The sequence below is a fragment of the Marmota flaviventris genome, chromosome 18 (genome assembly GCF_047511675.1).
Source record: "Marmota flaviventris isolate mMarFla1 chromosome 18, mMarFla1.hap1, whole genome shotgun sequence".
NCBI lineage: Eukaryota > Metazoa > Chordata > Mammalia > Rodentia > Sciuridae > Marmota > Marmota flaviventris.
In genome coordinates this window covers 57,932,974-57,959,602 of record NC_092515.1, presented here as the reverse complement: position 1 = coordinate 57,959,602, position 26,629 = coordinate 57,932,974, and the positions used below count along the sequence as shown (strand labels likewise).

The 26,629-nt window shown below is 45.7% G+C and overlaps 1 protein-coding gene across 1 annotated transcript in view; it reads right to left on the bottom strand.

Annotated features, from left to right (window-relative positions):
• Hsd17b2 (hydroxysteroid 17-beta dehydrogenase 2) overlaps positions 1–26,629 on the bottom strand; it is a 74,167-nt gene that overhangs the window by 33,227 nt on the left and 14,311 nt on the right. Inside the window, exon 2 of the mRNA XM_027933292.2 lies at positions 4,758–4,970. Within this exon, the coding sequence (XP_027789093.2) occupies positions 4,758–4,970 (213 nt within the window). The remainder of the gene's footprint in view (positions 1–4,757; positions 4,971–26,629) is intronic.

Sequence of the window (26,629 nt, the reverse complement as noted above, 5' to 3'; positions counted from 1 at the left end):
CCGCCATTTCCCCCTGGAAGGAGTGGGAGAAGACAGTAGGATGTCTTTGCAACCATGTAGGATGAAATTAGAGCCTGTCTTCTCTCATCCTTGATCTGGTAATGATTCCCTAGTTCAGGGAAACAGAAAAAACTAGATGGGAAGAACAAAGACCTGGGATAATTATGGGTCGCTTTTAGGGTTTTGAGCCCTATACTCTGCCTGCACCAGCCTGAACACCCAGACGTGTATCAGAACCACCAGAAAGGTTCCCACACACTGCTGGCACTGCCTTCAGAGACTCTGAGTCAGGGTGTTTGGGGCAGGGCCTGAGAATCTGCATCTCTAACATGTTCCCTAGTGCTGCAAGTCCAGACCACCCATGGACAACCACTGCACAAACAGTGGTTTTCAACCCTCACTGCACATTGGAATCCTGTGTGGAGCTTTGGTAAATCCCAGTGCTCAGGACTCGTCCCAGCCCAGTTGTTCAGAAACTCTGGGGTGGGAAAGACTCAGAACCCAGGTATGAGGAGTTTCTAAAATTCCCCAAGGTTCAAGTAAGCTTGGGAACTACTCTCTAAATGATAGGAAAGAGGGAACCCGTGGGGTTCTTTGGGGGTTTTTTCTTTTCGTTTTTTCAGAGGGGGTGAGGGGAACAGGAACAGAGGTAAAGATCTGGGAGAAGCAGAGATGCTAAGATTTGATAGAGCATGGTGGGAGATGTCCCCAAGGTATGGTCCCCACCCAGCAACATCAACTGAGAACTTGTTAGAAATGCAAACTTTTGAACTTCACTCTGACCCACTGGATCAGAAACATTGGATCAGGAAGTGTTGCTGAGCTCAGTATCTGTGATACAACTTGCCCTCCATGATCCTGAGGAACACCAGGGGGTGAGGACCCATGATGAGGAGCCAAACAGGTCTCAGGTAGGAAGGACAGCACCGGCCCTACTGGTGACTGTCTGATGGCAATAAGGAGGTGATGCCAGCCAAACTGCATGAGGACTACATGTAGCAGGGACCTCTCAGCAGGGACCAACTGAAAACCCCAGTCATTTCAACACTACCCCAGGGGAATGAGACCTAGCTCAAAGGGGCCCATACTGTTTTTGCCACATGGCAGAAAGATGGCTCTAAGCATAAATTGAGTTATAGAAAATAAAATCGCATTTCTTGCACACCAGTTTGACCTGAATTTGCACACAATGGTGATGGTGAGTACTAAATGAGAGGGTGCCTGGCACATAGGAAGAGCTCAACAGCTATTAGGTGACAAGTGGGAGGATGTCACCTTCATAGAAAGTGCTAGTTTCAGCCTACCCAGCCAGATGCACACCTCTGGCCAGTCCACACAGAGCCTGATAATGTCCTAGACTAGACGCTGGGAAAGTAAACATTTCATCTTTGCAGGCCCTGCTGCCCTAACTCCGCTGTTACAACAGGAGCAAGGGCAGCACAGGCCACGTGATCCAGAGTGGCTCTGCTCCGGTGAGAATTTGCACATGGTCATTGACATTGAATACTATATAATTTCCATGTGTGTTCTTCTGATTTCTTTTAATTGCTTAAATTAAAAGAAGAAGCCATTCTTAGCTCATAGGCCACACAAGAACGGGGTGTCAGACCTAGATAACCTTCTTTAAATAACGAAGTTAAAGAGGTGGAGAACAGATTTGCAATTGCCAGGGGTTTAGGGATAACATATACAGCAGCACCAGAACTTTTTCTTCTATCTACCTGAGTTTTGGTACCTGTTAACTGCTATAGAATTCTAAGCTGGCCACTAAGCCCACTATACCTGTGGAACTTAATAACAGCTTAACCATAATTAATATTAGTTAACAATTAGCAGTCTGATAACACTGAGTCAATAACATGCTTTGTAGGAATACAGCACCTACTGGTCTGTCTCCAGGTCCCCAGTGGTTCTTTGACAAATAAAATCCTTGGTCATGGTAAAGCCCTGTCCCTCTGCTCCTGTTCATCTTTGACTTGGGATATGGAAGTTAGAGAGACCCCAAGGAGAACAGATGGAAGGTGTCCTGGCCATCCTGTTCCAGAGGAGGGATGCTGGCCACAAAATAGCCGGTGCTCACACCATGGAGACCAGTCCCCTTCCTGCCTAGACACTGGGATTTCCATTCTCCAGGTGCTCAGTACTGTCCTTCTGGGCCTCACAAAAGGGTTCTGAATTGAACTTGACCTTGAATAAGAAGCCATGGAGCCAGACTCATGAGAGGGATGAGCCCAACCCATGCCACAGCAAGACTCTAGGCCAAGAACCCTGCCTCTCTGCTAAATGACTGCCAAGGCTACACCTGCTGAAAATTAATCCTTAGTGACCAACAACTTAGTTTTTCTCTTTTCATTTCAGGTTTTAGATGTTTACTTAGGATTTACTGCTCTGAATGTTGAGTGAGTGGAAATACAAGCTTTTTACTAAGCCTGTGCCTTGTGCCAGGGACCCTTCTAAGTGTTCTCTGCATAATAGTTAATCCCTTGAGAACAAACCAAGGCAGTCACCATTATCTCTTTATTCTAGGAATGCTTGCTGAAAAGGGGTTGTAAACCGGAAGTGCCAGAGGCCTCCATGGGAAACCTCCAACTGAAGCCAACATAGGAGAGAGCAGAACTAAGAAATGGATACTGGATCCAGCCATGCCTGAAATCAACAAGCCTTTTCAATTATATAAGCAACATATACATCTTACAACTCCATCCATCTTTCTTTTTGCTTTAGCAATTTTGAATTAGGTTACGTCACTTGTAACAGAAAGAATCCTGGCACATATATGGTTCTTGTTCTCAAGGAACATAATGGTGGGGAGTGGGAGATGGGCAGATACTTACAATAGTGCAGTACAAGAGGTGTAAGCAAGATATAATGAAGAAGTGTCTGGAAGAAGAAGCAAATAATGAGAGTTGAGTTACCAGGAAGGTCATGCAAGAGATGTCACGTGTGCACTGGTCTCCTACAAGAGCAGAGTCGACCACGAAGACGCTGTTGAACCAAGGCAATGAACGGTCTTAGGGAAAGGGAGTGGAGGTGAGGGGTCAAGTCAAGCAGGAGGAAGCTGGGTGTGCAGAGGTGGGAATTATACATCCTGTTCTGGAAACACTTCAGAATTTATTACATAGACAAGCAGGTATTGCAGATTAAGGATTTGGCAGGGGCCCTTATCCTGAAAGTCCTTTTAATCCTCATGATGGTGTTTCAGTTCTGTTTGGTGACAGATAGGAAGCCACTGAAGCAGCCAGTGAACCACTGAGAAGGCAAATGTCCATCCCCAGTCCTGGCTCGTGGGTGGAACTGAGCCCGCAGAGGCTCTTTATGTCAAAGGGTTTTTAGGATCATACATGTGGTAAATATTACTCTCCATTTGGAAAGTGGTGGGGAAGGGAAGACGGGTTGCAGGGAGGTCACTGGGGACTCAGGCGGAGATGGCGGGGGTCTGAAATAAGCTGCCACTTCTAGGAGATGGTGGGAAGCAGCTGGACCATAAGTGTCTAGGAGGCGGAACTGATAAGGAGTCAACAAGATGCAAGATCAAGGGAAGCTGGAGGTCACAGTGACCCCTGGATTGCTGGCTTCAGTGATTGATTAGGTGGCAGTACCAGCATCTGAGCTGCGAAACGTGGGACGGCACGTTGATTTGCAGACTGGCACCAAGGGAAAAAGACAACCAGGTCCGTTTTTGACAAGTTGAAGTGGAAGCTTTGAGATATATGGGAAATGTCTGGTGGACAGTTTTCTCTGTGTGTAGATCTGGATGTGGAGAAAAAGAGCCCAGTTGTCCACACAGCTCTGGAAGCCAGTGGCATAAATCAGTGTTTCTCCACCCTCACCAAACTCTGGCATCACCCAGGGACCCTTAAAACCACTGACAGCTGAGGTGCTCCCCAAAGGACACTGATGATTTGACTGGATTTTAGGGTGGGAGAATCCAGGCAGGGCAGACCCCAGGACTGTGGGATCTATGATGTCATAGGGCATGGGAGTTTGGAAGGAGCCCACCCTTGGTTAATTCTCTGCTATCACCATCCTAAATTCTCAACCATTTCTTAAACAAGGGCCCCCCCATTTTCATTTTGCAGCAGGTCCTGCGGGTTATGTGTTCCATCCTGGACCCAAGACTGGTAGTTTCAACCCCCCACAGGTAGTCACAATGTGAGTAGGAAGCTGCGGGTGGAGTCTCGGAGGCACTCGCATTTGCTGGGGAGAAGAGAAAGACGCTCATCCAGGAGAAGCAGAAAGGGTGATTAGAGAGCTGGGAGGAAAGCAGGATCTCCTCCTCTAAGTGCCAGAGAGGAGTTCAGGTGTTGGACTTGAGATCAACACTGACGACCTTGGTCGGGTCAGTTAGAGAGGCATGCAAGAGTCCACTATCACTTGGACATGAAGTAAAATGCAAGGGTGACGGGTTGCAGAGAGCTTGCCGTGAAGGAGAGAGAAAAGAGCAGAGGATAATGGAGGCCCGTGCCGTGTCTTCTGCTAAGCTGGGGAGCCTGGTGCATTTAATACTGCTGGCCCTGAGGAGGAGGAGATGGGGAGCTGAGAGTGACTGAGAGGAACTCAGAGGGAAAGGGGCAGAGACTTCTGCAAGTGCCCCAGGACAGGGCCTGTGTCTGAGTCATTCCTAACATCCGAGTGTCCACAGAGGCCACAGCGTGCGTGCGATAGGGCGCAGTGCAGATGTTCTCAGAACCAGAAAGAGAGCCGGGTGTTGGTGAGGCAGGCACGGGCAACCAAGGGCTCAGGCAGTTTGGCAATACCTTTGTCCTGCACCTTTTCTACGACTTTGCTGTGAGCATCTTTGATCTGCTGCGGGTTGGTGACATCCATCTGCAGCACCGAGAGGCGCTTGGAGCAGGATCTTCGCAATTCCTCTGCTCCCGAGCCCTTTTCATCCAAAACCCCGGCAAATACCGTGAAGCCCAGCTTGTCCAGATGCTTGGCCAAACCATGGCCGAACCCAGAGTCACCACCTGCAAAGGGCCAAAGCAAGACAGCATGAGCACAAACCAAAGCGGCAGGAGAGATGACGGAACAGGGAGAGACTCGCGTGCTGTTCAGGGACGGCCAGGCTCTCTGAAGAGGGGATGTCCTGGGAAGTTTGCTAAGCAGGGAAATGGGTGGAAAAGTCAAGGCAGACAACTTCCTCATGTAATGAAAGGGAGGTCGTGTAGACTTGGGTGTGGAAGGAGTAGACGGACATAGGGACAATGAGCAAGATTGGGGAGACGGTGGAGCTGGATTGGCTGGTGGCCAAAGAAGAGAGTACAGAGAAAACCAGCAGCATGTTGTAGCATTTTCTATTTTTGCTCTAAGTACTTATTTTTCTTGTGTAATTCCATTCTTCAAAGGTCATGCTGATAAGAATGGCGACTAGCCAGCCCTGCAAGGGCAGGGGAGGACGTGAGAGAGAGGCCAGCCTGCCTAGCATCTGCAGACACTGCCTGAGAGAGAGCAGCCCGGACAGAAGGCCATAAGCACACTGTTCTGCGAGGACACAGGGTAACATAAAAGGGGAAGATGTGTCCGTTCTCTCAGAAGCCGAGATGGCGGTTTACCCAGTCCCATTAGGAAGATATTGTGGACCCTAGGAAAAATGTCTCCCACCCACAAGTACAAGATACAGATATCTAAAATTTTAAAGTTGAAGAGAGCGTGGACATGAAATCCCTGAGCATAAGAAAAGGGTGACAATTAGTTATCCCAGAATAACAAACATGTAACAATTAGTTTGTCTCTACAGTTGTAACAGTGAGAAAAATGTTTACATCGGCTATGTCATGTGACCTTTCCTGCAAGCCTTGAGGGGGTCCCTCTTGTCAGTACTTGGGGACTGTAGTCAGGTATCCTCCCCATACCTGTGGCCCGAAAGGATATGAATTGACCTGAAGGTAACGTGGAGCCAGGATTGCAGCCAGTCCACGCCCCTCTGGGGAAGCCAGGTGTTCGCTGCCACTGCCTCTCTGTTCTGCTTCCCACCCTACCCTCTGCTGCATCATTGGCACAGCTGGACATATGGAGGCTCCTGGTTCCCCTCAAGTGGTGTGTGATCTCAGGACACTAACTAGCATGTTCCCTCTGCACCAAGAGAACAGTTCTGCATTACAGAGACAGCTGGCCCAGCTCTCTGCAGCACCTACTGACCTCTGCACGCGGACAGGCTCCTCCACCCATTCAGGCTGCCAACCACAAAGGTACACCAACTGTCCACTTGTACCCAGGCCCAGCCTTCTGTCATCTGCTGCTAACTTTGAAGAGAAGCATGAACTCTGCCCTTTCTTCTTCTCGTCTGGCCTTTGTGCCCCACTCGCAGGTGAGGTCAGTGCCTTTCGTTGTGTGCCCCCGCCCACAATGCCAGGGCTGCCCCTCCCCCACAGGGATCCTCGGGCTCACCAGTGTCCTGTGCAACTCCACCACTGGATGAGGGCTGACCGAGCCAGGGCGACCAGCTTTCCCCACTCAGCACTGTGGAACTGTGACTTGAATGTGCTCCTGCTAAGATTCAGATCTATGTAATGGTGGTAAGAGGTGGAAAACCTTAACAGGCCACAAGGGCACCTCCTCTCATGAATGGGAATAGGTTCCCAAATCAAAGGCCTTGAGGAGAGAGCACATCCTGCCTTCTGCCATGTGAGGAAGCAGCAAGAAGACTCCACTCGACCCCAGATGCCAGTACCATGACCTTGGACTCCCAGCCTCCAGGACTGTAAGAAACTCCTGTTCTTTAGACATCACCCAGTGGGTGGTGTCCTGTTACAACAGCACCAGTGGCCTAAGGCTGTCCAGGAGGACAGGAATCTCACAAGCCGGCTGGGCAGCGACCACCCCTTCCATTGTGAACGCACACGAGGCATTGCTGCGTTTTTCTGAAGCATGGTAACAGGCAAAGCCACAAATAGAGTCTCACGTCCCGTGGTATCCACAGAAGTAGGGCAGTAGACTTCTGGCTCATGACTGCACCCAGCTTGGGATGAACCTCAGGTGACCTCCATCACACGCAGGCTTAGAGACACCCCACATCCTGATTATAACCCCGGCTTCTTTCTCAAATTAGTTTCAGTGTCTTGCCTGAACCCCACCTTTTTTCCTTATTATAGACTCTAACACTTGCCTCTTGGCAGTTCCTCAGAAGGCTAAACACAGAGCCCCAGAGGACCCAGCGATCCACTCCTAGGGTACACCCAAGAGAAGCACAAGAGGTACACAGTGCCCATGGCTACGCTCTTCACAAGAGCCCAGAAGAGGAAAGTAAGCCACGCCTGTCGCCCGGAACGGATCAACAGAACGTGGTCTTTGCCTACGATGGTTTATTCATGATGGAAAAAAAGGAGTGACACGGGCTGTCACAAAGAGGGACCTGGAAGCAAGAAGCCAGGTGGCAGGGACAAGAGCCAAGAACAGCTGTTTTCACCTTGACCCCATTTTCTCTTAGTGTAGAGTGACTTGGCAGGTGGTGTCCAAGGCAGTGCCTTTGACCATCTTCATGAGTCTGAGATCTTAGGAAATTTCCTAGGGCGAGCCTGGCACAGAGCAGGTGCTAGACGCAAACCGCGCAGAATCACAACAAACGCAATTCAAGTCCTTTGATCCCCGAGAACAGCGAGGGTTAAGAAATCCTCCACCCCCGAGTTCTGGGAAGGGCTCACATGAAGGGTTCTCCTCTCCCTGCGGGATTTAGATATGACTCAGAGCGCCCTTGTTCTAGACCAGAGCTGCCAGACTCCTCATCTGTCACCTAGTAAGAGATTAGCTGAGCTGCTCGTTCCCACTGATCAACTGCAGCTAAATATCTCTTAACCTAAGGATTCTCTCCTCCTCCTCAGGTCCTGGCCCACCTTCAGCCTGAGCCAGAAGGCCACCCCCTTTCCACAGCCCCTCCTGATCTTGCAGCTCCAGTTATCTGGACTCCCAGCGCCCAGTCCTTCTGGACTTGTTTATTCCTCCCTATGAAAGCAGACTCCTTTTGCCTGATCCTTGAGATGTTTTGCAGATCACAGGGTCATAGCATGGCCCGTCCCATAGGCTCCTGCAGTAATCCTCAGGCATAAAGTTTCTCCTAACTACCCATGATCTGTTTTGATCTGGAGGAGAATGAATGGACCCAGAGTTTACAAGAGACCATCTGCTTGTGCTCAGCTGTGTGGGTGCAAGCCGACTCCACATCCCTGCTGATGCCATCCGTCCTACCTCCCTGCCTGAGCTTCCTTATTTGCAAAACAGGTTTAATAATAGAACCTGTATCGTTAATATCTGTGAAGTGCCTAACAGCATCTCTGGAGTGATTACTCTATAGGTCTGTTTTTAAAAAACTGTCATCCTTCCTGCTTTTCAGGACTTTGAATAGACAATGTTAGGAAATGGAGAGTTTTTCCCCATGATGGTCTGCTGAGCGTCCTGATTAAAAATAAGACTGCCTGGCTGCCTCTGCACCTTGGGAGACAAAATGGCACCTTGTGGAGCCTCCCCCTCCTGTGGGAAAGTGGGGTCCTCACAGCATTCCCCACTCCCACCTAGGTCAACTGAGGAGGTCACAGAGACAGAGGGCTTCACACAAGGCCTGGCATGTCAGCAGTAGCAGTGACCAGCCTGCTGACTCCAACCCCAAGTCACTTCTGATGTGCAGGGTTGGAGATCAGGCTGGGCTGAGGTGGGCAACCCTGAAGCTGTGCGGGTATCAGGGGACCTTGGGAAAGTCTGTGGCCAAGAGCCCCTCTCCATTGAGATAAGCTTTATGTACTCTGGAAATCCTGAGGACAGAGATGCCCATGTGAGAGAGCAGAGGATGCCCCAGGAGATGCACAGCTGCTGCTGGTGAAGTAGTCATTCCTAGAATGGTTGACGCACTTCCTGCATGCCAGCCAGCCTGGCAGAGGCCCACTCCCTGAACGCTCCAGCCACCTCGGGACAAGTAAAGCTATTATGACCAGAGGAGGAAACTGAGGAACAGAATGTTCCATCTCTTGGCCAGGACACAGCAGAGGTAGTCTAGACCCAGACATGGCTTAGGATCAGAACACCTGGGGTAGAAATTATTAAAATCCTTCACGACCCAGTAGGTGGTCAATAAGAGCATGTGTTGAATGAATGAGCATTTTAGAGGTCTCTGGAAGGTGAGTGCCTCAGAACAAAGAAGGTCCTTTTTCACCAGGCTGAGGATACCTGATGCATAAAGTGCTCAACAAATCAACTAATGTTTGTGGAGTCAGATGCCTCTCCTAAGAGAGGGCAGAAAACCGCTGAGGCTGGTTTTAGCTGTGCCCTTTGAGACCATTCTCTCTCTAGCGGGCTGGAGACCCATCAACTTAGAGCAAGCAATGAGCCTAGAGTCTGGTCTGTGCACTACTGGAGTAAATCTGAAATCGCACTTGATCTTTAAAGTATTGATAAAGTCTTGATTGATGTGCAAAATGGAAACATTGTGAATCATCTTGAATATGTAAGAGTTCACAATTGTACAGTTTCTAAGTGTGTTTGTGCTCCTGCCACCGGGGTGCTCTGTGTGGGCTGGGGAACTCCTCAGTCAGGTCTTCCAGGGGGCAGGCTGTGAATAACGCAGGTTGGGGACTTCTTCAGGCCACACGCACCCTACCTACCGAGAGGGATGGGTGAAGGGATGTGAAGGCTCATTGACAAAAGTGGGGGCCCTTCCAGAGAGAAAGAAGAAGGGAGAGGAATTAAAGATCTGTGAAAGGTATCTAGTCTCTGACGCGTCGTATAAGTAATGAAACCTCCTGGTCAACAAGACCAATGGAAGAGGCATTGTCCATGTCCTCAACAATCTTGCATTGTTTTCATAATTTTCCCCTTTTTTTTCTGGTCTTTTTCGCCGTACAGGTAGTTCTTTAACAGGATTATAGCACACATAAAATTTGCCAGCTAATTTTTAAATTAATACTATATAAAGCAGTTTTACATATTTTACATAGTCTTCAGAATCCTAAATTTTTATTGGTAGATAAAAATTTCTGTATTAAAATGTGGCCTGGAAGAAATGGTGAAAGTCCACATTCTAGAGCCAGCAGACTTGGGTTCAAATAATTCTGCCACTTACCAGCTGTGTGCCTTCAGCAAGTCACGGGGCCTTTCTGTGCATTTGTTTTCTCATCTGTAAGATGAGTGCTGCAAAGGACCTGCTGAGGACCTGCTCAGAGAGTTGTTAGGATTAAATGATTCAATATATTAAGATAATTAGAATAATGCCCAGCACACAGCAACTGCAAACTTGGTGCTTATTCACTGAAGAGTAAATTTTTTTTCTTTAACCCATGCTGCACTTTCATTGGCTACTTCTAGTTTCTAGAACAAAAAGGGTTTCAGTTTGATTCTCCCTGCAGAAGATTGTCACGGCTATCAGAACCACAGCAATGAATCAGCCAAAGACACGGCTCTGTCCCAGAGTTCCTTTGAGCCCCTCCTGTGCCAGTGACATCTCCAACCCACAGCAGCCCCACGCAGAGCCCCTCAGGGGCCTGCTGCTTCAGAGGCTCTAGACTCCTTCTCATAGTGAAGTCCACTTCTAGCAGGGGACAGCTAGAAATTGAAGACCTACTGTGTTTCGGGAAGAGGACATGGTCTGAATATGTGTTCCATTTGGCCCACACAAGGTTACTTTGTAAAAATGTGAACCAAGACTCAAAAGCAGGAGAATTTTCACCTGCAAAATCCAAAACAACAGCTTCTCTTGATCAAGCAGGCCCATCTCACTGGGGACTCACAAGCTGAGGCTCGGAGCCCCAGTGGCACCCCCTCAGATGGGAGCAAGGCTCCCCACGTGACCTGCCCTGCCTGGGGCCCTGAGCTGAGACTGTGACATACATTGTCCCACTTACAAAGTTCACTTAGATCAGGAATTGTTTATCTGGTTGGAAGCCTGTGGGAGAGAAAAGCCTTTCCCCTCCCTTGAAACCAAGGCTTGGGCAATCCATCCATTACCACCTCATGTTGACATTGCCTGGGCACCATAAAATGGCTAAGGTACGATAAGCTGGCAGGTAAATAAAACAAAACTAGTGCATTTTAGACTTCCCTGAGGCCCCAAAGGGCTCAACTTCTAAATTAGGAAGAATAAACGGTTGGCCCCCCACCTCCCTTGTTGGAAGCACTCCTAAGAGATCCCTTCTGCTGGGTGGAGAGACCCTGGAAAATAGCTTGCTCCTTCATGTTTCATCTCTAATGGAAACGAGTATATTTTCCACGGAACATAACCTCCGGGAGCGACGGTCCCATAATCTGTCCCTCTGTTAACACGGGCAACTGAGACGCAGAGAGAATCCTTGTTCAAGGCTACCCGGGGGATACCTAGGGTCAGCCCTCAAACCCAGAGGCACTCTTTCTGAAGTTGTTCTTTTACTGCTGGGATTCATCATCTCTGTGAGCTCCGGGTGGGTGAGGGCAGGCATGAGCAAACTGGGGACCAGTGATGGCCACTCCCTTCACAGTGGGTGGACGCTGGGCACCACTGCGACCGCGCAGACTCCCTACCACTGCTCTCCCAGCAGGGGAACTGCAATGGGTTTGTGCTCAGTGGTGTGTGAAGAAATGCCTCTAAGCCTTGCCAAAAAAATAAGCAGCCAAAGTGGGCCAGCTGGATTTGAGCAAATGATGGTGCTACGGTTTGGATCTAGGATGTCCCCAAAAGCCCATGTGACAAAGGCTTAGCCCCAGTCCATAGTGCTCTCGGGAGATAGGGAGAACTTTAAGAGGCGAGGCCTCAGGAGAGGGCTTCTGGTCATCAAAGGGGATCGTAGGACCCTACCCCTTCCTCTGCCCCTCTCATTCCCATCCATGAAGTGAACGGTTTGCTCTGCCATGAGCTCTTGTCATGATGGCCTGCCAGAGGCACAAAGCAATGGGGCCAGTCATGGGCTGAATCCTCCAAAACTGAGCCAGATCCACTCCTCTTTATAAACTGATTGTCTCAGGTATTTGGTTACAGTCATGGAAAGCTGACTCATGGAAATGGATACTCAAGACACAATTCAACCTCTCCTGAAACCCACCTGCTGCTCTACTCTCACCTGTTCAATTCAATGCTGCTCATGCCCAATGCTTCACCTTCTGAAACTCCTTGTTCTACACATCCGCGATCACAGTGACTTCCCACATGGGCTTCTCACCTACATCCTTCCATCATTCCTTAATCTTTTAATTTTTGAAAATTTTTTCTTAGAAAAGAGAATTGTACAAAGAACTATACACCCATCTTCCAGCCACAGAATCATCAACATTGTCTTACCCATTATCAACACTTTCTCTCTTTCGGCAGTATCTTCTGTTATTCAACACCTGGTTTTATGGAGATGTAATTCACCTATCATACAATTCACCCACTTAAAGTATACAGTCCAACAGCTCTTAGATGACCACAGAGTTATGCACACATTGCCACAATTTGAGAACATTATCATGGTATAAAATAGAAACTCCAAAACCATTGTTGTCATCCCCATTTCTCCCCCTCCCGACACCTATCCTTTCTCTCTCCCTTCCTACTCCCAGAATCATGTGTTGACTTTCCTTTTTGCCTATTCTGGACTGTTGCCATAATTTAATAAATCCCACACTTAATATCATAAGTGTTACCTATAAACCTGTCAACCTGTTAATATATTCCACTCATAGATGAGGCCATTCTAAAATGTAGTATCATTGCAAACCTGGTCAAATCAACACTTCTTTAAGATCATCTCACACCCAAAATGTACTCAAAATTTCTTCTTATGTTTTCCAAACATATTTTCTCAAGATCAAACCAGGTCTACCCATTGTATCTGGTTTTCACACCTCTGAAGCCTCTTTTAGAACAGCCAATGGTGCATCAGAGATCTATTCTTCCAGATCCTTTCTTTTTTAATGACAATATTCATCCATTCAATTTTTTTCATATGAGCCTATTAAATTTTTCTCAAATTTATATTTGTAAAGAAAACTGGAATCCAGTTGTCTCTGGGATTGAGGGACTGGTTCCAGTATCCTTGCAGATACCAAAATCTGTGGATGCTTAAGTCCATATATAAAATGGCATTGTATTTGCATATATCAAATACACATCCTCCCATATATTTGAATCATCTCTCGATGACTTACAAAACCTAATACAATGCAAAGGCTTTGGAAATTGTCAGACTATATTGTTCAGTAAAGCAGCAGAGGAAAAAAGTCTGCACATGTTCAGTACACATGTAATTTTTTTTCAAGTATCTTTGACCTCCCAAAGCTCAAGTCTACAACTATGAACCTACAAGTTCAGAGAGCCAGCTGTACAGATATGACTTTAATTCAACATTCAGCTTGGATCAGATCACCATGAAAACCCACACTGACTTAGGACCCAGGTGGAGTGACACAGACTTGTAGAAATGGCAGGGAAGGTAGGCACTGAGGACATTCACCCAACTAAGGGAACTAAGCCCAGTGGGTGTGGGAGCCTGATGTTTAAGTGTGAAATTTCATGCCTGTGATCGCAAGGTAACATAGGTCTTTCCCTGTGCTTTTTAAAGAGCAATTTTAGAGTTACAGAAAAATCAGGAATGTAGTATTTGAGAGCTTTCATATTCTTGGCCTATGGATTCCCTTATTAATATCTTCCACCAGTATGTTGCATTTTCTACAACTAATGTCAACACAGTATCATTAACTAAATTCCACATTTTATTAAGATTTCAGTACTTTTTACCTAATGTCCTTTTTCAGCTCAGTGTCCCATCCAGGACCCTCCTTATATTTAATCATCCGGACTCCTTAGGCTCCTCTGAGCTGTGACAGTTTCTCAGACTTTTCCTTGTGCTCAATCACCTGAAGGAGCCATGTGTGTCAGGTTTCTCCTCACTCTTTCCCACTTGCCGCCTGACACCCTTGGAAAGGAGGTCACTGGGTGCAGCACACATTTCAGGACTGAGTGGTCCTTATTTCCCTTAGGGCAGAGGAGCTACATCAATTATCTGCAATTCTGCATAGAAGATTTTTGTTCTCACTTATTAATTCAGTCAGTCACTTATTTATATCAGTATGGATTCATGAATATTTATTTTATACTTTGGGAGAAAATCCAATACTATTTTATTTTAGTGCCCAAATTTTTTCAGCTTTAGCCATTTAGAGCTTTTTTTTTTTCTGTTAGCACCTATCTTTCCCCCATTTTACAGATAAGGAAATGAAGCTTCAGGAAGCATATAAAAAGTTGCCAATGTCACTCAGCTAACAAGAGAAGAAGTTCTATTTGAATCCACCGCCACAAGATTCTAAAGCATGAGTTTGTTCTTCCTACCCTAACCATACTCTATCTAAATATAGTCAACCTCTGCAAATAAACCACCAGTGTGTATTCACCTGATAGAGACATTTAGGCAGTAACATTGAAACCACCATTATTGAGAAACTTCCTTCGTTATTTAAAAACTTTTCACTAAAGTAAATATACACAAAGAAAAGTGCCCTAAAAACATAAGTGTACAGATTACTGAATATCCAAAGTGAACCTACTCATGCAACCAGCCCCCAGATCAAGAAACAGAATATAACAGACTCACCAGAAATCTTCCCGTGCCTCATTTCCCATCATCCCCAACCCCCAATGATCCTATCCTGACTTCTAAAAGCGTAAATCAGTTTTGACCATTTTTTGCTTTAAATAAATGGATGCATGCATTAGCCCTCTCTGTGGCTGGATTCTTTTGCTCATTTTCCCATGTCTTCAAGCTGTTTGGTTGGTGGAATTTTTTTTTAAAGGTTCCAACCATATATTTACAAGAAAGGTTACAAGCAAAGTAACACTTGTAAAAACATGCTAAGTAACTGCATAAAAATAGAACAGTACTATAGGAAGAGTAAATTTACTTAAGATTAAAATAACCAGAAGGGAAAACTACTTAGAGATATGGCCCATTATCCCAAGGTGGCTTAGTTCCCCTTCGCTATTCTTATCTAGAGTCTTATTTCCCAAGGTCAGCCTTATTATTGTCCCTGAGAGACGTTCACACAAGAAGCCTGCTTCCTGACTGACAGGGTGCCATTCTTACCAGCACATGGTCAAAAACTTACTCAGCTGCCTCTAACATATAATGTTACAAAATGTTGCTTGCCAAATTTGACTAAAATACTGCTCATAAATCCAGAAGATCTATGATTTACATATGTCTGCATTTTCTGTCTCACTAATAATCACTGCCTCAGACCTGATGTCTCACACCAGGGATGGCAAACCCTTGGCTTCATGCCGCAATTCATTCTCACGTGGCCATGGATATTGTTGAATGAATGCACCGTCCTCTTGGCATCTCCTCGGCCCAGCACGTCTCACCAATGAGAAGGAATCTATTTACCAGCTCTCTCTACTCACGCCCAAAACATTGGAGTAATTTTCTACTTGGCTTCTGGCTTTCCCTGCATCATTTTTAGGCTTCTCACTTTTATCACATCTCTCTCCTACTTATGAACCTACTCTGGCTCCCACTTGCCCGATAGGTAGTAGACAAGGTACCCTGCCTAAGTTTCAATAACATCTGTAATTTGCCTACATCCTGTCAAGCTTTCCATATTCCCCAACCTCAGAATTTACTTTTGTTCCAGTTGGCTGGCTCCTTCACCATCTCACCCAAGTCCTGTATATCCCATGCTGTGTGTTCCCACCTGCCCTTCTAATCATTTATACAACCCATTCTTCCAATGTCATTTTATGAAGCACCTATTATGTGCTATGCTCTTTTCTAGATCATGGGGGCATAGAAAAACATAAAACCATCCAGGTCCCCACTCCATAGAGCCTGCGATGTAGAGGAAGATGGGTGAATCCTAAAAAACAAACAAATGCATATGGTATATCATGATGATGAGCATCTGAAGCAGCACAGTGACTGTGGATGTCATTTCCTGCATATCACACTCTGTGTAGGGGTCAGAGAGGACACCTCTGAGAGCATCACAGTTGAACAGTTACTCCAGGGAAAAGCTTACCAGGCACAGTGCAAAGCAGGTGCAAAGGCCCTCAGACAGGAACATAATTATCAGAGGAAGCCAAAAAGGTCATTTTAGCCAGAGCAGAGTGAGGGAGAGAACAGAGGGAGGTAAATCTGAGCAGTAGCTCAAGACTAGTTAACGTGGGACTTTTAGATCAGTGGCTCTCTCCTTACAATTACCCCCATGCGCCATCCCAGGTGACATCTGACAATGTCTAGCAAAATTGGTTATCACAACTGGGACATGCTACTGGCTTCTAGTGTTAGGGACACTGCTGAACATTGCACAGTGCATGGGACCATCCCTGCAACAAAGAACCATCTGACCTCAAGAGTTAACAGCACCCAGGTTGAGAAGCCCTGCCTTATGTCCTGCCCAAGACTGTGGGTTTCATTGTAAAATGAATTGAAATGCCATCAGAAAGTGTCCAACAAAGGAGGGACCCCAACTGACTTGGGTTTTAAAAGGATCAGTTTAGACACGGTGGAGTGAATCATAACTTAAATAATAGTATCAAAGGCCACTATTTACTGAGCACTCACTGTATTTGAAGCACTAGACTGATGACCAAGCCCCAAGACGTCTCGGCATTTCCTTCATCATTTCTACCACCACCTAATGTTATATTAAATGTTGGTCCATTAATTTTTATATGTTTGCAGTAGACACCAAGCTCCATGAGCCCAAGAACTTTGCCCTGCAGTTCAATCTCCAGCACCCACTGCCTCGCATACTAGGTGCCCTCTATTTATAGCTCGCAGGGTTGATCCCCAGTTCAGACAAGGGAACCAAGTTTCGGTGTCTGTGACCTGAACCAGGGCTATGAGCAATTAAGTTTCCCTCCTATTCCCAGGACAACAATCTCCCTGAAAAGGAAGTCTCCTAGTGGATAATATTCTGGGTGAGTTTTCTAAGTAGTTATTGCTGCACCTTGCTACTCTCTACCTGTAAGAATTCGTTTATTCATTTATCAAATGTGCCCTCCGGTGCTTGGCACTGGGATACACTCATGAGGAGGAAGGTGTCACCCTCCCTTACTCTTCAGCTCAGCCTGAGATTGAAAAACTATCATAGAACAAACAGGTGGCTTAAACAACCAAGTCCATTCTCCCACAGTCGTAAGCCAAAGTCTGAAACCAGGTGCCAGCATGGCCGCATTCTGGTAAGGGCTCTCAGCCTGCAGATGGCCACTTCCTCCCTATGCCCTCCCATGGTGGAGGGAGGGAGAGGAAGAGCAAGTGTGCTTCGTGTGTCTGTCTCCTCATCAGAGCAGTAACCCTATCATGAATCCCCTCCCAAGAGGCTCGTCTCCTAAGGCCATCACATGAGGGGCTTGGGCTTCGACCTATGAATGGGGCAGGGGGGACATACAGTTCCATCCACAGCATTGTCCTCCAAAGCTTCCCGTCCAGTGCTGGATGCAGACGCCACACACACGACAGGAACAGTGAACTCTGCCTGTGACAAGTGCCAAGAGGAACTAAAATGAGCCCTGGGAGGAATGATTGGGGTGGAGCTGGCCACAGAAAACCCTCCCGAGGGAGCACCTTGCAACAGCAACCCCTCAGCAAAACAGCTGGTTCACAATGAGTATATTGACAGATTGTGGAGGTGATACACTGATACACTTCATTAAATAAAAGGTATTGCTAAAATTATGTTCACCTATTTCTCTTTCTACTTTTTAAAATATGACTATCTGAAAAATTTAAGTTGTGGCTTGTGAGCACTCTCTCTGTCTCTGCCTCTCTCTCTCTCTCTCTCTCTCTCTCTCTCTCTATATATATATATATATATATATATATATATATATATGAGCTTGGGAACTGTCAAGCAGGCTGGGAGGGCCGTGGGTTGTCACATGGGGCTCTAGCACACGATATCTCCACCTCCTGGGTACGGCGCCATCTGAGTCCCTGATTATCAGCAACAACTGCTGAGTTAAATAAAAAATAACAAACTTCTACCTACCTATGGTTATACATATCTATATCTATATATCTGTATCTATATATATATATATAGATACAGATATATAGATATAGATATGTATATATATATATATATATATATATATAGAGAGAGAGAGAGAGAGAGAGAGAGAGAATGACACCCCCAAAGAGATTAGGTGGGATGGGCAGGGATAGAAGGCAACCCACCAGGAGTAGAGAAGGTGAGTTGGTAGAAATGGCTAGGTGGCATTTTAAGAATAGGGCAGGCTGTGCCAGGTACGGGGCTCTCTCCTGTAATCCCAGCTACCTGAGAGGCTGAGACAGAAGGATCCTAAGTTTGACCACCTTGGGTAACTTAGCAAGACCCTGTCTCAAAATAAAAAGGGACTGCGATGAGCTCAATGGTAGAGCACTTCTGGAATCAATCCCCAGTACTGCAGAAAACAAAGTTAAAATTAAAATAATAAAAAGAAATAATATAGGCTGTTTATGGGTTTCTTTTGATAAAAGCTGTAATTGGTAGTTATGGTTGTATAACTTGTGATTCTATTTTTAAAAAATTACTGAACTGTACTCTGTGAAGGGTGAGTTTCGTATGTCAAGTACATCCCAATAAAAAGTAAGATAAGAAAGGAACGGGCAGTCTAATTTTAAAATCCCTGATATGCAAGAGGAGCCCTGAATTCTCCAGTCAGTCACCCCCGTCTGATCTAATGCAGCTTTTCTTTATCTCCTTTTAAATGTGCAGGTTGAGGGTGAGTAATTAAGGGACGGGCTCTGGCATGTTTGGGGTGATAACGGGAGAGGACACAAGAGTTCACCTTCAGGAGCAATCAGAGCCAGAGGTGGCCTGCAAAGGTGAGCTTGGGAACTGTCAAACAGGCTGGGAGGGCCATGGGTTGTCACATGGGGCTCAAGCACACGATATCTCCACCTCCTGGGTACGGCACCATCTGAGTCCCTGATTATCAGCCACAACTGTTGAGTTAAATCAAAAATAACAAACTTCTACCTACGGTTATGCATCCATGTTAGAACTTCCTCATGTGATGCAAAAGGGGACACTCTACCCTTCTGCCACCCCACATCTAGTGTTGTGTTGTTATCCAGGAGCAACCGGAGATGAAGCTTTCTCTCTAGACTTTGCACAGTCTCCTCTGTGCAAAGTCTCACAGTTAATTTAGAACATCTTTAGACCCCAGCCATCACCAAGTTGTCTCCACTGGCTTCTCTGCCCCACAATGGGCTGGGTGCTGCAGGTAGATAAGGAGCCAGGTGAACCCAGCACCTGGCCAAGGGGCTTGCATCCAGGAGAGGACTCAGAGTCCACAGCCAGCACCTTTTTCTAATCCTGCAAAATTTATCATTGGTTATGCCAGCATTTCTTGTTTTAGTTTTCCATTTCTGCTATTTGTTTTGAATTCAGAAGAATGAAAAACTGGTGGTACTTCAGTGGTCTCTTTGCTGTAGTCTCTGCCCAAGAGGTCTACTGAAGGTAAATTGTCTAGAATGCTTGCCTCTCCCAATCTTCCTTCCTCGAAGACTTTTGGTTTGGCTTCTTTTCCCTGTGGTTCAGGAAAGATGGCTTTTATCACAGACTCCCAGATGCGCTTGGATGTGTTGTTACTCTGCACCTGCCACACTGTGCCACTGGGAAAAGGATTTCTTACAAAGCATTTTAAGTTTAATGACTTATGACGAGTTGCCACTCCAAGAAATATTGAGACCCAGAAGTCACGACCACGGCCCATCAACCCAGCGCTAGCAAACCATTCAGGTCATCAGGAAATAACCATAGAATTGGCATCTCCTAGAAGTGTGGCGGTCACCTTTTGCTTTTGTTGCTGTACCAGGATCGACCGTAAAGGAAAGACAAATGGGGTGATTTAGGAAAGCTTAACAAGGAACAAGGGAAGAGTCAAACCTCTAGGCAAGTACAAGTCCAGATCCACTCTCCAAGGTCTGCAGGGGCAAAAGAAGGAATTAGTTCCTGGAATCCAGAAACACTGAACCTTCAGGCAAGGGACACAGGAAGCCCATAGTGACCTTGTAGGTTGGCACCAGGGGGAACTAAACACTGTGATTTCTTATTCCTGCCTTTCTACAACCTCCAGACCATGCTGTGGGCAGGTGTCAGACACAGTGAAGAAGATGGCAGAGGAGGCGGGTTCTGTGTGGATCACCCATAGCCAACACATCGGCTCAGACTCCACATCCCGCCCTTTTTTTTCCTGGTATTGCAGACGCCATCTTGTGTAGGGGAATGTTATGAGTTGAATTGTGTCTTCCAAAAAGAAATGTTGGAAGTCCTGGCCCAGGTCCTGCAGGAAATGACCTTATTTGGGGACAGAGTTGCTTCAGATGTAATTAGTTGAGAGCATAATGCACAAGAGTGGGACCTTCATCCAGTAAGACTGGTGTCCTTATTGAAGAAGAAGAAGGAGGAGGAGGAGGAGGAGGAGGATAATTTGGGCACAGACACAGAGGGAAGACAGCCATGTGATAAGGGAGATGCAGCCACTAGTCAAAGATGACCTGGGTGCCCAGAAACTGGAAAATGCAGGAAGGAGCCTCTCCCAGAGACTTCAGACACCATATGGCCCTTCCAATAGCTTAATCTAGAGGTCTGGCCTCCAGAACTGTGAGATACTAAATTTCTGTTGTTATAAGTTTGTGGTACAGGTTGAACATTCCTAATCTGAAAATCCAAAATCTGAACTGCTTCAAAATCCAAAAATTTTTGAGAACCGACATGATAATATAAGTGGGAAATTTCACACCTGACCTCCATGTGACAGACAGCAGTCAAAACGGACACAAGTTGTATGACTTTACCTTCAGGCCACCTGCACCCAGTATATATAGGAAACATAAATTAATATATAGACTTGGGTCCCACCCCCAAGATATTTCCCTATGTACATGCAAATACTCCAGAATCTGAAACCTTCTAGTCCCAAGCATTTTGAATAAGGGATACTCAACCTGTACTTTGTGACTTCAGCCCTAGGAGGTAAAGTTACCTTTTCCTCCTACATGTGGCCTTGGATGACAGTCAACCCCACCCAAGCTAAAGAAAGGGGTGCTTTTCTCCCTCAATTATCAATTTTGATCATTAAAAAATTTGAGATGTAGGCAAGGCCTCAATTTGGATCCCAGCTTTATCACTTAGTGACCCAGTGGGACTGGGGTGACTTGGTCTAAGGAAAAGCTTGCCCTGGGGGCTGTGCCTCCTTGACTCAATTTCCAAACATCTAGAAGTGCCTTCAGAGGGAGCAAAGGAGCATCCCACTGTGGACAAACTGGAACTCACTGGCGACTTACACGTGGGAACCCCTCTTGAGCACCACTTTGGAAACATGAAGATAACTTTATTCTGGCCAAGGAGGAGCCGCTGGGTATTACTGCCACACTCAATTCCCAGGAGTGTCAGAGATGCTCAGTCAATATGATTGTTAAATTCACTATTTGCAAAGGATGTGGCATAAGGAAAGAGAGAGAAGTCCCGAGATGCTGGCCTACCTTCCCAGTTCACTGCAAGAAGCCAGAATCCCAACGTGAAGAACAGAGAGGAGTGTGGCCTCCCCAGTTCTTCAGTCCAACCTGGGAGGACCTGGATTGGTTCCTTTTCTCAGGACCAGCCCCTGTGGAAATTGTTTTAGCAGACTGTTAAGTCATGGATACAACTTGGCTCCTGGCCATGCTGCACTGAGGCCATCTCCTGAGCATCTACCATGTGCTTGGCTCTGTATGAAGTACAAGCATTCAGTGAGAACCTGACCCTGGCAATGGTGGACCCTGGAGACCTGTGCCAGATTCTAAGGGCACATGGAGGAGCATCTAAACCACAATGGGCCCAGGAGTTAGCAGGGAAAAAGACCACACAGAGCATCCCCAATCTGCAGATGAGTAAACTAAGACTCTGAGATGTCAGTTAAGCTGCAGTAGAAGGCAGAGCGGTGAAGCTGGAACTCAGTGACTTCAAAGTCCACATTCTTTCTGCTGCACTAGAACACCACCCCGCAGAGTTGCGTCCGTGGGCAGCGTTCCCACATGCTCCTACGTCCATTCTCCCAGAGCTGCACTTGTTAGTTCACTTTTCTAAGTATATGCTGTATATGAAGGAGCTGTATTCAATGCTGGTATCACAGAACTGAGTGAGAGTCAAGGTAGTCTAGAGGGGCTGGGGCACAGATCTTAACAGCTAATTATAGATGTAATTTCAAGGCAAGAAAAAGGTTATGAAAGTAACAAACAGGACTTGGGGATTGAGAAAAACAGCTGGACTCTTAAAACCTAGAGACCAACGAACACCTGTTCTAAAAGGTAATGCTTAAGCCAGTAGTTAGCAGCAATTTGGGGCATTTGGCAGTGTCTGGAGACCTTTCTGTCATCACAACTGGGGAGTGGGATGCTACTGGCATCCAGTGAGGAGAGGTTGGGGAAGCTGCCAAATACACCCCAGAGCCCAGAACAGCCCCAGCAACACAGAACTCTCCAGCCCGGCACATCAATGGTGCCAAGGCTGGGGGACCTGGGTTTAGACTAAAGTGTGCAGGTGGTAAAGAAGCCAGCCCTCTAAAGGATGGAGGAGCACTCCAGTGCAAGGAACAGCATGAGGCATGGCTGGAAAACCATGCTTCAAGTTCAGGAGGATGTGGAGGGATGTGACAGGAGGGGCCAGACCACACACAGCCTCAGTCTTGTACAAAAGTTGCCCTTTTCATTCCCCGTAGTGGAAAACCTTTGAAAGGTCGTAAGTGACCAAAGGACACTCTGGCTGCTCTACAGAGAAGGAGGGGGGAAGGGCCAAAAGCAGAATCCCAGAGGCCAAAGTGCGGCCCTGAAGAAATGAAGGTAGATTTGACCAGCACTGAATCTTGAGATTCAGGTCACTCCACAGTGCTGGCTGATACAGCCCACCAAGGGCCAGGTAAGAGAGGGATCAAGAACTCAGCCTCAGACTGTACAGTGTGAGCCACCCAATGAAATTGGGCACAAAGGGTGCTGGAAAGAGCAATCGTTTATGCAAAGTTATGAGCTGTAGTTTGTTCTCTGTATAGGGCTACATCAACTTCACCTGGTATGGGGGCTTTCAAAGAAACACCAATGCCCAGGCACACAGCTTAGATCAGGTTAGCCTGAGCTCCAGGAGTAGGTCCAAAGCCTCAGTGTGCTTTAAAAGCCCCCTGGTGATTCAAATGCACAGTGCTATTGACATCCATCTTCCAGCCTTGAGAAACTGTCCCAAGGTGGAGAGCTCTGTTCATGGCAGCCCCTAAGCGGGCTGAGAAGCCTCACCTTTGTGCATTACCAAAGGAACTCTCTCTCTTTTGTGTCTATTTACAATTCTGTCTCTGCTGCTTCTGTGGGTGGCTGAATTCTATCTGTCAAAACAATGAGCTGCAGGTAGTCTCGGGTGTTCTTGGTTACCTGCAGTTCCAGACCTTTGGTTCTGAGACTCTCTTGTTTATAGCAATGTCGGTCACCTGGTGACGCCCTGGGGCTGATTCCTCTCTTCCATCCTCTGAGAGACAGAATATTTGCATTTTCCCTTGTGAACTTTCTTTCCAAACAACTCCTAGCACCCTGTGCCACTGTGTACTCAAAGCAGAAGATAAAGCAAACCTGGCCTGTTCTTCAAGGTCCAGTCCAATCTCCATTTCCTGTTATTATTGGGAAACCAACATGTGACTTTCTTTGTACCTGGTGCTTGGGGGTACCACGATCCATGTGAATGTCATGGTCCTGGGTCTAGGGAGCTCACCGTGTAGGTCAAGGTGTCTCAACCTGAGAGCTATTGACAGTTGACGTGGGGTAATTAATGCTTTGTGGTGGAGGCTGTCCTGGGCATTGTGGGGTAAACATCCTGGCCTCAGCACAAGATGCTGGTTCCCATGCCTCCCAATGTTGCAACCAAAATTACCTCCAGACATTGCCAAATGTTCCCCTAGGAGAGCAAAGTGTCCCCATAAAGATTTAGTGCTCAAGGGGGAAGACAACAGCAAATAAATACTTACTCATAGAAAATGCTGATGAAGGTAATGAACTGGCATAAACAGGAGAGAGATAATTGAACTTGGCATGAACAGAGAGATAAGAGCTCAACTCAAGAGGCTCTGTTCCAGCCCAGAACATAGCTGGTATTATCTCCTTAATGTTGCTTCCTCTGACGGCCTTATTGCTTTTCTCCATCTCATTTGATTGTTTGCTATGCAGCCAGGTATAATACTGAACATTCACCCAGCTCTATTTCATTTTATTCTCATAACTATCCAATGACCACAACTGGCACCACAAATGATTGAAGTTTTTTTTTTTTTTTTTTTCTTGGTACTGGGGATTGAATTCAGTTGTGCTTTACCACTGAGCTATATCTCCAGCCCTATTCTATTTTTTTTATTTTGAGACAGAGTCTCAGTAAGTTTCCCAGGCTGACCTCCAACTTGTGATCCTCCTAACTCTGCCTCCCAAGTAGCTGGGGTTATAGGCATAGACCCCTATGCACAACTTGTGGATTTTATATATAAGTAAATTTCCCTTATAATCAATAGCTGAGAGGTTTTTCAAGATGGCAGAGCAGAGAAGGTCGCTTTCTTGGCTGCTCCCTGATGTGAAGCCAAGAAAGCAGGCACGCAGCTTCTCAGCAAAGTGGGTAAACAAACAAAAAAAGTTGGGGAGGACGACTTTACTGGAATTTAAAACTGGACATACAAAAGAGATCATGGCTCAAGAGGTTGGATATGATAAAATAAGGAAGAAATCTCCAGCAGCACAGCCGCTGCTTATTACAGGTGTGCAGCACCATGCTGGGCTGATCATACCGTTTCTGTTTATTGTGATAATTAACACTGTAGATGTCATAGTAAAAACTATTTTGTTTAATGCTGCATGTTTTTTGCATTGGTTGTTATTATTATTTGCCTCCCCCTAAACAGTGAGGTCCTGGAAACCTTCAGGTACAATAAAAGTCCACAGGGTAGAAACTCTACCACCGCAGATCCATACTGTTAGATGGGTAGACACACAAACAACATGAAAAATCAAGAAAACAAATCACCCTAAGCAAATCCATGTACTCCAATAAGGAATTCATTGACACCACAGTAGAAAAAATGTCAGAGAAGGAGTTTAGAATATACATAGTTAAACTGATCTGCAAAGATCAGTATAAGAGCAGTATAAGGAGTGAAATCAGAGAGAAATTCGGGAAGTTAAAGATTAATTCAATAAGGAGATCGAGATTCTGAAAAAAAAACAGAAGCCTAGAAATAAAGGGATCAATTAACCAAATTAAAAATTCAAATGAAAGCATCACCAACAGATTAGATCACTTGGAAGACAGAGTTTCATGCAATGAAGACAAAATTTATATTATTGAAAACAAAGTTGACCATGGAGAAAAAAAATCTTAAGAGACCATGAACAGAACTTCCAAGAAATACAGGATAAACTAAAAAGTCCAAATTTAAGATTTATTGGGCTAGATAAAGGCTCAGAGATACAAATGAAAGGAATGTACAATCTTTTCAATGAAATAATATCTGAAAATTTCCCAAATCTAAATAATGAAATGGACAATCAAATACAGGAGGCTTACAGGACCCCAAATATACAAAACTATAGCAGACCCACACCAAGTCACATTATTATGAAAATGCCTAACATATAGAATGAAGATAAACTTTTAAAGGCTGCCAGAGAAAAAAGACAGGTACCATTTAGAGGAAAACCAATCCAGATCTCAGTTGATCCCTCAACTCAGACCATCAAAGCTAGGAGGTCTCAGAACAACATACCAAGCTCTGAAAGAAAATATGTGCCAACCAAGAATACTATATCCAGCAAAACTAATTTTCAAAATTGATGATGAAATAAAAACCTTCCATGATGAACAAAAGTTAAAAGAATTCACAAATAGAACGCATGCATTACAAAACATACTCAATGAGATATTCCATGACGAAGAAATGAAAAATAAAAGTGAAAACCAGCAAAGGGAGGAAGAACAGTGAATCAATGAAGAAACTAATTCAAATCAAAAACCAGAAATAAGTCAAAATAACTGGTAATAAAAATCTTATCTCAATAACAACATTGAATGTAAATGGCCTAAACTCATCAATAAAAAGACACAGACTGGCAGATTGGATTAAAAACAAGACCCAACAAAATGCTATCTCCAAGAGACTCACCTCATAGGCAAAGACATCCATAGATTGAAAATAAAAGGATGGGGAAAAAACATATCACTCACATGGATCTCATAAACATGCAGGGGTTTCTATTCTCCTATCAGATAAAGTGGACTTCAAGCCAAAGTTAATCAGAAGGGACAAAGAACAACCTTTCATGCTGCTTAAGGGAATTTTATATCAATAAGACATAACAATTGTAAATATTTATACCCCAAACAATGGAGCATCTATGTACATCAAACAAACACTTCTCAATTTCAAGAAGCAAATAGACCATAACACAATAATACTGGGTAACTTTAACACACCTCTATCACCAACTGGATAGATCCTCCAAATAAAAACTAAATAAAGGGGGCTGGGGATGTGGCTCAAGTGGTAGCACGCTCACCTGGCATGCATGTGGCCCGGGTTCGATCCTCAGTACCTCATATAAACAAAGATGTTGTGTCCGCCAAAAACTGAAAAATAAATATTAAAAAAATTCTCTCTCTCTCTCTTCCTCTCTCTCTCTCTCTCTCTCTCTGT